Here is a 16,511-nt window from a genome sequence, read left to right as displayed (position 1 = left end):
ATAGGAGCATATAATTCCACAACAGTGAGTGGGCGGAAGCTTTAGCAGAACTCGACACATGATAACATGCAAATTTCCTACCATAAGTATTAAGTCAAGAACCTTGTTTTCACTTACATTGCCAGGCTTTATGCATTGCTCCTACAGATATAGAAACATCCAAAAAAACCTCCTATAGCACCACAAGCTAAACTAGCCAGTTTTTCTTTCCCAGACAAACTCTAGTGGATGACAGATGTCCACTAGAATTAACGCAAAAAAACAAGGTCAAGTATAAAGTTTCATTGCATAATGGTGAAGAAGCATGTTATTGAATCAGCATGGCCCATGAACTTCCCATATTTTAACACAACTGGGCCTAAGCGATTGGAAAGCTTCTCTATGGCTGTTTCGTGTACGAAGTTCAGAGAAAAATCAGTAGAATAACCGCACACTAAAACAACAGAATCAGTCTTGGAGACGCACTCCGGTAACGATCACTAATGTCCCAAGATTATGGAGAAAGTTCTGTACAAAACAGTGACTGGATGGTATCACACAAGAAAGCTAATGAAAAATGCCTTCGACCTATAAGGGGGCCGGCATCATTACTAAAAGTCTGAAAATAGCCCTGCAAAGTAGTAAGATCCTGATTGCATCAGTTGACATCTGAGCAAATACAATAGTTCTAAATCTGCTGATGTTAGCAGAACAAATGCAGCGGACAGCAATTAATTCAATGACTTACGTCTTAACAAGCATAATAATCTATAAATAACATGATGAAAGAACAATTTTTGCTGAAAGTAAGTGTCTCAAATCTGATGGCTAATCTTGCTGATTTGAACTAAAGATGTGTGCCTTTAGCATGAACGAAAATTATAGGCAAAATGGAGAGACGATACCAAGGAAAAAAAAATAAAAATGTACATGCACATTACTGTTTCAAGTGATCTAAGTTGCACCTCATGCTAATGAATGTGCATATACACTTACATGTTAACAGTGGGATAAATGGCTCTCTATTTTAACCACATTAGAAAGTCTGACCTGATATTCACGAAGCAAGGCTCTCAAATTTGCAATCCAATGGCCATTCTTGCAGTTTGGAGTCTCTGCATGCATGTTGCAAGAGGATGCATATTTCATCACCAATCAGGACGAGTAAGGTCAATAAACAGAAATAGTTTTCCAATTGCATGGTTAAGATCCAACTAATATAGCCAAAGGAGCACATTAACAGGAGATATACGGCATATGTGAGTACAGATATGGAGCATAAGCGAGTACTGTTTTCTGTATTTGCATATGAAATAGCTGCTAATACTAGTCATTTGAAATATCTAATCACCTGATGGCATTGGTGATAAATTGCAAATGGTGCAGAATATGATAATAAGTGGCAGCAGATCTTGAACTAAGCTCCCCACCTCCAGTTCTGGAGCAGCAACCATCAAGCTACATAAAGGAATGAGAAAAAGAGCCATTAAAGACTAAGATCTCGCTTTCATTATATTCAGTTTATACCTTACCTTCTAAGGCCTTTTTCCTTCCATAACTTTATGACTTCTGGTGATGCCCTCCTCCCTGGATTGACTGACTTGAAAACTGTAGGAGTGGTCTTATCTCTGCAGTCTACAATGATAGGAGAACATCAATGTGTGCCAATAATATCTTGCAGATCACTTCCAGAAAAAAGAGACGTTTCTTGGGAGACGACTAACTGTTCACCTGGCAAAGAATCTCCTTCCCTGACAACTTGATCATCAGAAAAAGCTTTTTGGAAGCACATTCAGTCAGCAAAGACTCCTAAGTATGTGATTTGGAGCTTTCGTGGGCAAAGTTTTGTGAAAAACAGAGATCAGAAAAGGTGCTTGAATAATCCTGCATTTGATGGAATACCAAACAACTGATTTTGCAAAAGATACTAACATTCAGTTATATAACAATCAACAGCAACCAAGTTGGTGGTCCGACGACCATTCCATGCTCAAAAATCTCCGTCAAATAAGTTTGACTTTGGTTTACCCAAAAAAGGGGAAGAGCTTGACTTTCCACTCTTACCTTTTCTTTCCTTAAACTTGTCAAGAAATGATCTCAGTAAATTTTCTCAAACAAGATAAGAAAATTGGCTAGCATATCAAAGTTATAGTACCCCGTTTTTCCCAACCTCTAGAAACTAATGGCTCTAACATTGCTTATGGTATGTCACCATTATGCTTATGCATGCCCATTTCTCAGACCATAAATCTTTTGTTTTATAATTCCAGAAGTAAAGAATAAATACACAACTTACCTTAAATTTTTTTATCCTTATTTTTCCTTTAATCTAGCATCTCTAAAATTCTTCTTTGCATGTTATAATGAAGAGACAAACCACATGATACTGAAAATTCATCCTCCCATCAGAAGAATATGCTGTAATACTCAAGCGACAAACTCAAATTTGTATCAAAGTACTCAGTCATCCTGAACAGTTCATGCCAGGCTAAGCCATCCAGTTTTATCTTTCTTGAAACCTTATATTTCTAAGGCTCCACTTTTTTAAAGACTCTTACTGCTGATGTCGACCCCATGGTTTTGGAGGTCAACTAGTGGTTTAGTTTGACTAGAAGACAATGCAGGTTGAATCATTCACGGATGATAATAAAAATTTAAATATAAATTTATGTAATAGAAGAATAAATAACTTTTCAAAAAATAAAATAAAAAATATATTATAGGTGCAACGCATTTTATAATTATCGATCATTTTGATTTCAAAATTTCATTAATAAAAATATAGCACTCATGGGAATGATAAATTATTTAACAAAATGATGGAAGAACGCAAGAAATACAAAATTTGTAATTAGGTGGAAATACAAAACGAAGATGCGGAGTCGAATCGAATGATATACATCAAGATTGTGTCCAATAGTCTATACACTATTTAATTAAACCCCCCTGTTATGTAATCTATATGCTAATTGTCACTTAAAGAAGAAGAGTTAGTCACTAATACATCGTGTCTAAGACTTGAAATCTTGGTTATCCACGATTATTTTAATTTTTCCTATCTATAATGATGATGAGCTAATTATTAGAAAAACTAAATCTTCAAAGTAAAAAAAATATAGAGAAATGCTAAAATTGTGCAACATAAAGCTACCTTAGCATCTTTGAATAGATTAGAATATGAAACCTAATATCAGCATTGCAAGTTTCTCTGAAAAAATAACCAAAGCATATCATACTTGGGACCTAGTTAATAAAAAATATTAATATCAAAAAAATGCAAGAAATATTATCAAAAAAAAAATCTAATGATGACAATGAGGAGAGGCGGGAAAAGGGGCAGACGTACAATGAAAAAGATGTAGGGAAATAAATACCCTGTATTTTCGACGCCCCGGTTGACCTTAAATCAAGCAAAATATTATGATTTTATCCCCTTTTCTAGATTTTTGAGAAAGAGGAGAGAAGGAATTTCACTTCCAATACTTTCTCCTTTTCGCATAATATAATAATGTAAATATTGCCACTCGTTGCATGCGAATAGATTCATTTTAAATATTTATATTTACAATCCCAGTACAACTATGGCCTACCATGTATATCTAATTTGGACTTAATTTTAAATAGCTCAACTCATCTAGTCATGGTTTAACCTAATCCATCATGACATATAAAACTTTATTGCACCTAGCAAGAAAGTCTTTGACATGATTTGATTTAGCTAACTTGTCCCAACTTTGATGCTGAACTGCCAAAAAAGATACTATAAGAAGGAAAAGTTCTTATAAAAGTAGAAAGTATTAAGAATGGAATAAAAGAAAAGTCTATGTAGGTTTGACTCACAACCAACATGACATTAGATAGACCAGGCAACTTGAAAGTCCAATAGGTCACCTTTCAAGATCCAACCTGAATCACCCTTAGTCACCTTAGGCTACACAATCTATCCCATTTTGGTTGATGGCAATTTTGTTATTTGTAAAATAACTAAACATTATCTTTCTTACATAAGTATTATGCACATATGCATGGATTTTATTCCAGCACTTCGAATTGCTTTGAAATTTTATCCAGTTTATGCCTACAATTACCAATTGGAAATAACACAATGTGCAATTCTTTTCAATCAATTTAAAGAATATTTTGCATGCTTTAAGTCATGTAGCAAAATAAGGAAAATCATTTGTGATGAATGCATTATTTTGTTGACAATAAGATATACTGAAGAAATAATTTTTTAGATATATACATTACCTAAGTTCAACCATTTAACTTGATAGAAAATGAATTACCCACAACAAAAAACTGGCATTATGCTGAAATAGACAACATAAATCTATATACAGAGGGTAATTTCCATGTTCTAAACTGGATGGGCTTATTCTTCCATGACCCAGCCCATCGTTTCTCGACTTATGCTGATCCATCATGAGTAAAATAATATTACAGAATGTATTAAAAAGGAAACAATTAAATTTCACTTTTGTGGAATAAGCATGATCAACATATTATATATGTATGGTTTTTTCCTTTAATATCTTCATATACCTCTATTCAAAGTAGCATAACATATTTTCATTTGGGTAATTTCCATGTTCTAAATTGGACGGACTTATTCTTCCATAGCCCAGCCCATCCTTTCTTGACTTATGCTGATCCATCATCAGTAAAATAACATCATGCAATGTATTAAAAAAAGAAAAAAAAAATTAAATTTCACTTTTGTGGAATAAGTAGGATCAGCACATTACATATGTATGGGTTTTTCCTTCAATATCTTCAAAAATTGAGAAATTTCATATAGCTCTATTCGAAGTAGCATAACATATTTTTATTTTGAAGATTTTTCAAAGATTGTTAATATAACGAACAAAAAATACATACAAATAAACAACTGAAATATATGAACAAAAATATATAAAGTGCATTATAAAACAAATACGTTATTGAAAATTAAATAATTATGTAGAGACTTAACCCAATGGCACCAAGAACTAAATCATTCGATATATTATATTGCTTTTTCTGCACCAATAATTTATGAAGAAAAATTATTAGTAAGACATGAGATTCTTAATATTATATTGAATAAAAGGGAAGCACATGTGGCTGGTTGAGAAAGAATACGTGTGAAAGGATTCTTCATGAAATTAATATTGGAGAAAAAGGTTAAATATTATTGAATAAAAGGAAAGTACAAGTGACTTTCTTAGATCTTTTTTTCTTTTCTATGCATGATTTTTTTATAAAAAAATTCCATGTAATTTCGCTTACAAACGAACTTTTTTTTTTGAACAACCGAACAACTTTGTTTTTCAACTGTTGAGAAATTTCATATAGCTCTATTCACAGCAGCATAACATATTTTCATTAAAACTTAATGAAAATATAAGATTTGCAAGAAGAAATAAATTAGATTTGTTTTTACAAAATAAAAAATTCAAAATGAAATTAAAATAATAGAAAATAATTGGAAAAATCATAGTGCTAACCTATATTAAATGTTAACATTAGAACTTATATTAATTTGAATATTTAATTTGTTCATAATTAAATATTAAATATAAATTGATATTAATATTAAATATTAAATATAAACGTTAATATATAAATTTATATTAATACGAATATTTCACATTTTATAAATAATATAAAATTGATATTAATATTAAATATAAATATTAATACAAGAACTTATATTAATATGAATATTTAATCTATTCATAAATAATATTAAATTGATATTAATATCAAATATTAAATAATTCTATAGTAAATAGTAATATATTAATACTAAATAAAAGTTAAAGAGCAACAACAACAACAACAACAATAATAATAATAATCTACCCAAATAACTTTTATGGTAACAACTTCAATATTAATAAGTTTTATATTAACCGTATATTTAGCTTCTATATTAAATAAAATTAATGTTAATAAATTATATATTAATTAATAAGTTTTATATTAACCATATATTTAACTTCTACATTAACTAAATATTAATATTAACATTAATAAGTTATTTATTAAATTTTATATATACTAATCAAATTAATAGCAAATATTATATTTAAAATATTCAATATATTTCATATAAAATTCAATATTCAATATATAACTTAACATATAATTCGAATATTAAATTTACTTCAATAGTAAATATTAATATTTATTAAATATTGATAATTCAATCCTATTTTTAATAATTAGAGCATTATATGATATGTGAATTAACATCTGAAGCATGACAATTATATTATTTCACATGTTAAACTACTAAAAATTAAACTTTTCGAAATAAAAAATTCTATAGCATGGATCTGCTTCCAAGTTAATACTATGGCCATTCAAACATTACCATTATAATAAACAATGAATAATCGAAGGAATTGCAAGAAGAAATAAAAAGTTCAAGACGAAGTTAAAATAGTAGGAATAACTGAAGGAATAAATTGAAAATTTGCAATACTAACCTAGAGACGAGGTTTTTTTTTCTAGTTTCATACTACTTTTGATCGTCGTGACACTAAATGCAAGGTTACAATTCAAATGCTACATTTAATAAAATAAGAAACAATCAAATGAATTGCAATTTAATAGAAGTTAATATTTAATAAAAATTTAACAAATGTGCATTAAAACTTAATATAAGAAAAATAATCGAAAAAGTAATCCAAAGAATCAATAGAAGTTAATATTTAATCGAAAGGATTGTATATAAAAATAATAGGAATTATCAAAGAAATAATATGGAAAATGCAATGGAAAAATACCGGGATTTGAAGGATTGTACATGTTTCTTTTGTGTGCATGGTTCTCTATACCGCTTTGGAATCGAGCGGCTCATGATGCCTCTAGATCAATCTAGTGTCAACCTGCGAAGATCGAAAGAAGGGAGGATCCTTACTAGTTTTCGCTCGCTAATTAGGTCCCCAACTCACCAATAGGAAGGACTCCTATTTCCAAAAAAAAAAAAGAATCCTCATCCTTACCAGTTTTGTCTACCTACATTTGCATCTTCCAAATAAAAAATGAATTTAGTTGTTGGAGAGGAGAGATCCAAAATTTTGTATCTGTGGCAGGTGTCATCAAACCATAGACCAAGAGACAACCAAGTTAAGTGCACCTCAAAGTAAATGGCAAACTAACATGCACGGTTCCTTTTGATTCTTTTATTTAGCGGAAACAACTCAGCAACACCTATCACCAATCTCGGTCCAACTTAGCAATGTTGTCCCTACGGATCATCCAAACGAATAGCATGACTTTTGGCTCTCTGCCCATACAGATGACCATAATAAAAAGAAGTCTTCTACCACAAGGCACCGTATTTGCCACATCTGAGCCTCAATCCAATTACTATCCTACCCTTATCCCAATGCATGAAGCAATCCCAACTGAGAGCCAAAACCCCCTGGACCTCCCTACAATACCATAAAAAGGTCAAGGATGTTCAAATTTTTATCTCGAGAAGAGAAATTCTCAAGGGTGGTCTCATTCTTTTGTTCAGAAGGAACATCCAATATTTTTTCCTTAAGAGCCCAAGTCGTGCAGTTTTCCTTTTACTTAAGTTTGAAGAGTCCAAGTCGTGCGGTTTTCCTCCTTTTTTTTTCTGATTTATTCTATGAATTTCTTTCCATATTTTCTGTACCGTGAACGACATACTTATTATAAAATAAATGATGATCTCTCCAAACAGGCACATTCCAAATTTTGGAGAGGTCTCTAACTTTCTCTCTCCTTTTCGTTTAATAGGTATAGAGATGCTTCAAGCCCAAAACCTATATTTGGTTTGATCTTCTATGACAACAATTAAGAAGATTGATCTTAACTTAGTCTTGCGCCAATAATGAATCCCATTTCATTCATAAATGGACCATTGATTATGTTAATTGCTTTTATTAATTTAACAAGGCACCCCGACATCTAGGACAAATATGTCCAGTATTGGTCTAAATTGTATTTGGTTATTCAGTTATTAGATGTTAGGGGCAGCTTCAAGCCAGACTAGACGTGAATCTAAAATTTACAAAGAAAGCAGACAACATCTAACTATTTTGGTTGAATCTAGTTTTGCCACACCTATTAGCTTAGTTGGAATATTAGGGCCTAGAGTCAACTTAAATTAAACCGACAAGTTTATATGTCAAATCCTAATTGTGCCAAATTTAAGTTGAGTTGGAGCTAGGTTAAGCCACCTGCTGCATTTGAATCTACACGGTCTGCATGCACTTTTAAAAGTCGAGCAAAAGAATTGCACTAGAAGAATAGAAGGAAGTCGGCACACTTAGAGATTTTGCCTATGGATTCAGATGTTTCCATGAGGAAGAAAACAAGAATTTAAATTGCCAGGGAAAGTAGGCAGATTAAGGACAGTCCTTGGTTTAAGCTTCAAGTTTTTCTTCAATATATGAAACAAGAAACAGTGGATTAGAATAGATAGATTGCTGGACAAAAGGGACGTCAAATTCGGCTTCAGAATTATCATGACAAGATAGCATGCAGCCTGTGATTTTGTTGGGAAGGTTCTACACAAAGAATGCCAACAATATGTTTGGGTAGGAAGAGACCTTTATGAAGAAACTCGGGTCAATCAAATAGGTGAAAAACCAATTAAAGCCAAAAGGGAAATACGTTTCAAGACCACCTTCTTCAATGGTGGAGGAATTGGAATACGAGGCTTTCAATCCTGAAGAAAATAGGAGCATGAGAGGCTCAAGAACGACGCAAGGAAACGAAGAAGCTTTTCAAAACGCAATTTCGCCAAGAATTCAGGTTGTGAAAACCAAATTTTAGAGTTGTGAACGATAATCCAAATCAACGAACCCAAGAATCGCAATACCTGTTATGAATTATACAAATGAATTCATGCAATACAACGAGATAATATCAAAGAAAGCCACAAGAAGATAAATACGGTCAGGAATGGCTAACCGTGGGTCAAGGCAGTGGAAGCAGCGCAGCGTGCCAGATGGGGACCATCGCGGCCGGTGTGGACTCGGAGCAACGATCCAAACGGGCAGCCGATCAAGGGGATCGAGAAGCATTTCTGGTTCCCAATCTTCGAAGTCCTGCAAGAACAAGCACAAACCCTATCCATATGAGTGTGTTCGACCATCCAAGAAATCAAAGAGAGAGAGAGATAGGGAGAGTAGAACGAACGCGGCGGGGGAGACGCGGGCGAAGACGATACGGTCGCCGTCGTTGATGCCGAGGAGAATGCTGCAGCCCTCCCCCGTCGCCCTCGGTTTTGGAGGCCACCGGGCCTCCTCCGCCTGATCGCCGCCGGCGGGCATTGGCCTCCCTCCGATGGAAAATATCGGGGTTCTTCCATTTCTTGGGGCGAGGAGAGGTCGAAGAAACTCTGGAGCGGAGTGAACCGGAAGGAGGGTTTTACCATCGCCGATGGTTGATGGTTCCAATCATATCTCGCCCGTGTCTCGAATCTTGAAGAGTACGCTGATCATGGTTCCCATTGGGCTCGGTGGGTCTGCAACTCTGGGCCAACATCCACTAACCAAGGTCCGATTACGGTTTGGGCCGGCCCAGATTGCCTGATCGGCCTGATATGAAATATTTAACTGAGACTATCATTCCAAGGCATGCCTTTTGATTCATACACATATCATTCCAACTGAGACTATGGTAGAAATAAATAATCTAATTTAGTTTCCAAAAGAATAGTCTACAATTACCAAGAATTAAATTATTTCAAGAACACTACCCTAAGCTCCTCACTGCTTGATCCCAAGCCTCGTCTACTCGACTGCATCTGAAAAAAAATAGAAGAGAAATATTGAGTTTCACAACCCAGTAAGTTACTAACCTCTAGTTAGATCAAATATATTATGCAAGAGATATGAATTTTGCATGATTTTCCATAAATAACAACATGCTCAAGAATATATGAAACCATATCATATCTATCAACATAGATTTGAGAATATATAATGTATTTGGTCAAAAATAAATTTTCAAAACAACCAGGGATGGATCATCCATTCTCACTCTCTCCTAGTCCTCACAACTATGGCCATAATTAGCCCGTGGCAAGCCCTGAAAGAGATGAGATCCTGACTACAACATATTGTTCACTGGTCATGCGATAGTAATCCCCCACTGGAGGTTTGGAAGAAAATTAGCTCTAAAATTACACGAAGATACATGCTTCCACAGCATGTGTCATCAATCTTGACTGGCTAGGCCCGAAAGGAAACTTGCTCCCGACTGCAATATACTGTCAGCAACCTCCATTGGCTAGGCTTGAAAAAAAACAACTCCTGACTATAACAAACCGTTAGGCGGCATGCGCTAGTGATTGCTTCATTGGATGCCCAAAAGGAGATTATATTCTAAACCTGTGTGATCATAGTTAGATTAGAGAGTGGCAAAATCAGAAGATAATGTTATCAACACATTTATCGATGTAATAAAATATGATTCATGCTCATGTAAATTATATCATACTTGATCCATTATTTTACAATTCAATTTTATGCAGTGTGCATAATATACTTAATAGAAATAGATTAATTTCCAAATAATATGTACTAGATCATGAGTATGATTAAACAAGCTAGGGGTAGAGGTAACTTACGGTCCTAATTCAATTAGATCCGAAAATCCTTCCAACAAGGTTAACTATAGCTTCCAACACATGGCCCGATCCCTAGTCCCGATGCTTCTCTGGGGTTGAAGGCTCTAATGAATATGAAATTAATACCGTTAGCCTTTAATCGAGAGAGAGAAATAAGTCTCGGTCTCGGTCTAATTCTGATCACGGGCCCTGTCCAAGTGGTCCGGGTCGACCATTAGCAGAACCAAATATAAGATATTTCTTTATTTATTTTATTGACCACATTTTTCTCCTCTTTTCACAAACCAACGAATGGTTGGTGAACAGTTAGTTGAGTCAATCCCTCATTTTTCCCTCAAAACAAGTGGTCAAGGCCAAAAAAATATGGCCACCATGCACGATGTAAGCATGTCTCCTCAGAGAAACATGACTGCAAGTTTAACGATTTGGAAAGATTCATGAATTGAAAAATACTGCTCTGGTATTCTCCCTACTCTTTGTAGAAGTTCTGTGTTGTTACTTGACAATCTAAATAATTCAAATTTTGCAGATTAATTAACAGTTTGGGGCTATCCTAAGAGAAGAATCTGGAGTTGTAGAAATGTTTGGATGAGATTACCCAGATTAGCGATATAACTTTTTTCCAACATACCTTGGCATCTTTCAAACCAAAGATCACAGATAGTTTACTGAGTTACTCTTGAGAGTGTAAGCCTTCTTTTTCGAGTATTTGCTTGGTAGAAATAGTTGTTAAAATAAGGCTCTACAGAACATACTTGCAAACACCTTAGGCGCACTACATTGACCACAGTATTAGAGGCAGGCAGCTCACATGCCCACTGCAGAATCTCACATGGCATCAGGGCTTTGTTATAGAGCCTTCTTATTGACTTGCATGGCACCTAACCAGCAAACCCAGAATACCAACTTCACCATTTATATAAATCCAATTTAACCACCGGTTATCCACTTTATTGTACCTCTCCTCCTTGTCTCCATGCATGGTCTCCACTGATTCCATTTTAGCTCTGTTTGCTTTTTAGCAGGTCGATCATGCTTCATGAAAGGCGCTTGAGCATTAAATTTGGATTATATTCCCTTTTAGAGCACTTGGAGCTGATGGTTATCTAAATTTTTGGTGGGTTTTTGTTCTGGGCCCCCAGGTGGACCATGCTACACCAATATGCGCATCTAATACAGTAAGCACCAACAGAAGAGATTGTCAGCTGTGGTGCAACATTTCAACAGATGAAATTATTTATGCTGCTAGATTCTTCACATACATTATAATTCAATATGAGTCCAATGTCGCAACAGCCATGATCATATCTACATATCTGATAGATTTGGCGTATCTACTTAGTGATGCTTGCTTGATGTACACTCTTCAAATCCTAAGAGATTTATCTTCATATATTCTTGTAGACCCATCCCCATGTCTATTCCTGAATTTATGCTACATATAGACAAAATCGCATGACATGAAATTGTACAGAATGGTTAGAAGGCACCGGCAGAGGCGCATCAGCAATGGAAGAGGAAGAGGATGCACAACTTTCTGATTTCTTGCAAAATGATCCACTATCAACCTTCTTCAGCTGAAAGCATTTGTATTTAGAGAAGTTGCTCGACTCTCATCTCAAACTTGAGAATAACCTCGCAGCATTGGCGCCGCTCGTTGAGTGATGTTGATCTATCTTTTTTAAAAAAACCGACTCATATCAGGATGCAGAGCTTATATAGTTGTACATTAAAGATACAGAGATCTTTCAAATTACTTATGAGATTATTCAACTTGTTGAATAGTTTACCAGATCTACTTACATTAGGAGATCTTTTGCTATGCCGGATAGTTGTTATCCGACTGTCCAAGACCTCGCAATGAACTGCGCTACAAAGCCAGCTTCACATAGTCCCAAAAGAGCTTTATTTGGTGGACTGCGCTTCTATCAGATGTGGAGCAATCAAGGTAGCGCATGTCGAGGTGTCTTTTGTATCTAGTGAAGAGATTGGGTGTATGTGGAGGCATCTGATCCCCAATGGGGAAGGACGAGATATTGAGACAGTACTCAGCTTGGAACTTCATGCTTTATACGTGGGAAAAGCTAGCAAGTTTTACAACCGAAGCAGTCGTGGACAAAAATAAAAGAAAAGGTTATGAGACATATATTTGATGGAAACATTGATTTCTTTGATGGTCCGATGGACTAACAGTTATATGGATGCATTTTGGCAACAAAGGGGGATGGTTTATACCGAAGTGCACTGCTCAACTGTGTCATGACGGCCAACAACCTGACTCTAGATGAATTATTCTGAGGACTGCTATAGGATTGATGCTAGGATACTGAACTCACATGCTCTGATTGATCTGATTTTCGGAGAATTCGATGAAATTTCATGAGCTTCAGTTGCTGATTAGCACAACAGACAGTAATATACAGTCATAAATCACATCCTCGGAGGTCTACCATTAGTTCCCGGTCTTCCTTTACTGCAAGGCATGAAGTGCTAGAACCTGTGCAAATCTCTCATTAACGACATCGATCGTTTTCATATTTTGAATGATCGTGGATTACACAGTTGATGACCAACAAGTTGAATATTGACATTTTATGTACTTGCAGGTTTTTTGAGAATAAAAACAGGCACATCCATCTGAATTCAATTGGTAGATAAACAGGGTCACATATATAATGGTATCTTTGTTGTGTGATATTTGTGTTGACAAAGCATTTCACTTCTCTGTTTGTCCTCATAATAATGTGTTAAACACCACAGAGCTCCCTTAAATAGTTAAATGCAATGGTCTTTCTATAGATTGCTTTCTTCCATCCGCTTTCGGGGTTTGAAGGTGTATCCATTGCATAGATGACATGGCCGCTGACTTGAGTGTAAGTCAACCATTGCATTAGTTGGTAATTGTGTAACAACTTATGAGTTGAAAGGTATTTTTTGGGTTCCTTAATCCTATATAAATATCCAAAATCTCTTTGGCAGAAAATTGATGTGGAACTAAATACATGCTCGTAGGGGTCTTCACATACTCCCTTCGTTCAACCCCTGACATCTTCGTCAAGCTAAGGGTTCAAATCCATTCAAATCTAATAATAAGCACCACGATCGACCTGTGGTCCATCTCCATAAACTCATACTGCAGTGTCCTCTAGTCCATATGTGCTATGGACCGAGTTCGCTCTGATACTATTTGTAACAACTCAGGACTTCATTCAAAAAGGCTAGCCGGAAGGTATTTTTTAGATTTCTTAGTTCTATATAAGTACCCAAGATTTCTTTGACGAATAACCGATGTAGGACTAAACACACACCTATACGAGTCTTCATGGATTGGGTAAAGGCAAGCTGAGTCGATCACTGACCATTTTCCCAAGCTTTGATCACTAATGATCTTTTTTCTTCAAGTAAAGTGATGGAAAACGACCCTCATTTCCCATTCCCATGTTCTCTAGTGGACGGGACCGTGGAAGAGGCTGCTTGGCATTTGAGGGAGAATGATTGCATGTTCTTCCAACCTGTTCTTTTATGTACACCGTGCCCTTGGCTTATGCTCTTTTTCATTTCTCCCTCGATGGAATCTCAGGCAAGAAGAAACCAAACTGCTACTCCAGTAGCAGTCTAGAGATAAAACATGTCATTCGGTGCATGCTTTTTGTTTTGTTTTTGTTATCACAACACAATAATCTCACAATTCACATCGGCCATTGCACAACTTTTGCAACACTGAATTGCTCTCTTTTCAAACTGGTACACTGCACAAATTGTGTGAGGATTCAATGACATTAACGTATCTATCTATATAGACTGTGGAAACTACTCATCAATCATATCTCCACATATCTTGATTTCATGTGTCTGTGCCAAATACAGATGGATCTACTGAAATTTTTGTACCTTACTAATGATCATCACAACAATCAACATATGATGGGTGTGACGTAAGTGAACAAGATAACTACGACCGCTCATTTACCACTCAGTATATGAGGGCTGGAAGGCTACGAGCCATGTCGAATGATGAACGGAGGGAATATCTTGGTCCACAGCCGATGATAGGAGATGAAATGAAGCTTGGAGAGGTGAGACTGAGGGGTGTTGCTTGAAGGCTGTTTCTGAGTGTATATATCAAAAGAAATCTATCATTTTGAAAAAAAAGGAATCCCCTTTGATGGAGATCGCATGAATATATCCTCATGTGGACAAGAGTAATCGAGGATGCCTAAGGGAAGCTTGAAATTGTCATCTGGTCTGCAGCCAAAATAAATTTGTTATTCTTTAGAATAAGTCCTGAAATTTTTATATTGATAATAAGATGCTCCTCTTTTTCTTGTATATTTGGTTTTACATGAGTTTTCTAAACATTGTTGAGCCCTCCCACTATGTCTAGATAGGTAGTCCTTGCTAAGCTGTAAATATTAAAGCTATGCCTTTCCTTTTTCCTCACCATGACCAAGGGAATAGAGCCCAAACGACCGCTTAACAATTGCCTGAGATGAGTTATCGCCATTTTATTTCGATGGACGACACGAGCAAACTTTAGTTGATGAAAAAAAAAATATTGATACGTAATTTATACATGATGCTATGTTAGATAATTTGCTATTGAGGTCAATGACTATTTTTATATGACATTATGCTTAAGCATTCATTTTCATTTGTCACGATGCTATGTTAGATAATTTGCTATTGATTTTTGTTGTTGCCTATATTGTGTTATACTATGATTAAGATTTTTTTGAGTTAATGTTGTTTGTTTTATTAATATTTTTGTAAGATTTTAGAAAATACAAATGCTTAAGATTCTTTCCGAATATCGAATATTCATTCCGTTGGTCAAATATTATAAGTGCACATTATTCTGAAATAACATGAAATTCATGAGAAATTTTATCATCTTCCCTGAATGATAAGTAAATTTCATACGGATTTATCGATCATATAACGATTACCTCTCTGAAAAGAAAAGAAAAGCAAAGAAAAGAAAAATGCTATGATGACCAACTATATACCATCCCTTCATGGAAGTTAAGAAGTTTTGACATGGCAATGACATGGCATGCCACAATTTGACGGCTCCCATCTGGATTGCACCAATGTCCTTACATAGCACTGACTCTCATGCATCAAACAAATGGCACATTGGCAGGGGGGAACTGAGTGCAGATATAGGTGGGCACAAGCAAGAATCTCAAAACGCTTCTATTTGATCAAGGGCTGTCATCCTGGTGTTTCTCTTTAATAAATCCCTTGGTCAGAGTCGTCCCAACCTTGCCAAAGGTTATTTCTTTAAGCTATGCCCGGCTCCACCGTTTCCATCTCTTTTACTTTCCCCGGTCTTCGTGCTTTGACCCGAGGACTCAGCCTAATGAGCCTTGGAATCAATAACCATTGCAACTGTGTTTTTTTTTTTTTGCGCTAAAAAAAAAGAAATTGGGCCTTCCTTCCACAAGAAAATATCCGATACTGATAGACAATACACTTATATCCTCTCCAATCCATGATTACCCATGTACGAGTATGTCAACCCAGCACTATCTTAGTATCAGCGAATCTGAAGCGCTTCCATCGAACATGTCCAGATAAAAAGCATTCAGTTTTCACATTTAATCGATGTCTGTGTATTTTGAGTTTGGACCATATTGATAAAAATAAAATTTCGTTTCACCTGTGCTATAACCTTGATGGTATTACTGCGCCAAAAAAATAAAGTTCCGTCCCACCTGTGCTGCAACCTCGGTGGTATCATTGCACCTGGTTTGGCTTCTCTCAAAATCACCTTCAAGGCACATACCGTACCCTTGGGGTCACAACTCACGGGTCTATGGCTCATTAAAATGGCCCACGCGGCATCTCATGTTGTAATAAAATACACCACCCAACAAGGAATAGAAACCAAGTGGCCTCCTCCGCCCTCCACCACCTCCACCGGCTCCGC

At 35.6% G+C, this 16,511-nt stretch overlaps 1 protein-coding gene across 3 annotated transcripts; it reads right to left on the bottom strand.

The window, feature by feature from the left end:
* Positions 1-59: 59 nt before the first annotated feature.
* Positions 60-9,485, bottom strand: LOC103719886 (uncharacterized). Of its 3 annotated transcripts, none has more exons than XM_089929816.1 (7): positions 9,145-9,485; positions 8,917-9,053; positions 1,711-8,824; positions 1,512-1,614; positions 1,331-1,437; positions 1,030-1,094; positions 60-610 (listed from the first exon to the last, which is right to left on the bottom strand). In XM_089929816.1, exons 3-7 carry the CDS (start codon positions 1,769-1,771, stop codon positions 494-496), a joined length of 453 nt encoding a protein of 150 aa, XP_089785942.1. In that variant the 5' UTR covers positions 1,772-8,824; positions 8,917-9,053; positions 9,145-9,485; the 3' UTR covers positions 60-493. The 3 variants fall into 3 exon arrangements, with proteins under 3 accessions (XP_089785942.1, XP_089785943.1, XP_038973304.2); XM_089929817.1 differs by having other exon boundaries at positions 1,711-6,534; XM_039117376.3 differs by having other exon boundaries at positions 1,711-1,863.
* Positions 9,486-16,511: the final 7,026 nt, after the last annotated feature.

This window comes from Phoenix dactylifera, chromosome 3 (genome assembly GCF_051530095.1).
Source record: "Phoenix dactylifera cultivar Ajwa chromosome 3, Ajwa_hap1_PhDact_Kaust_v1.1, whole genome shotgun sequence".
NCBI lineage: Eukaryota > Viridiplantae > Streptophyta > Magnoliopsida > Arecales > Arecaceae > Phoenix > Phoenix dactylifera.
Note: the sequence above shows the minus strand (reverse complement) of the source record. Positions and strands in the feature narration are given on the sequence as shown.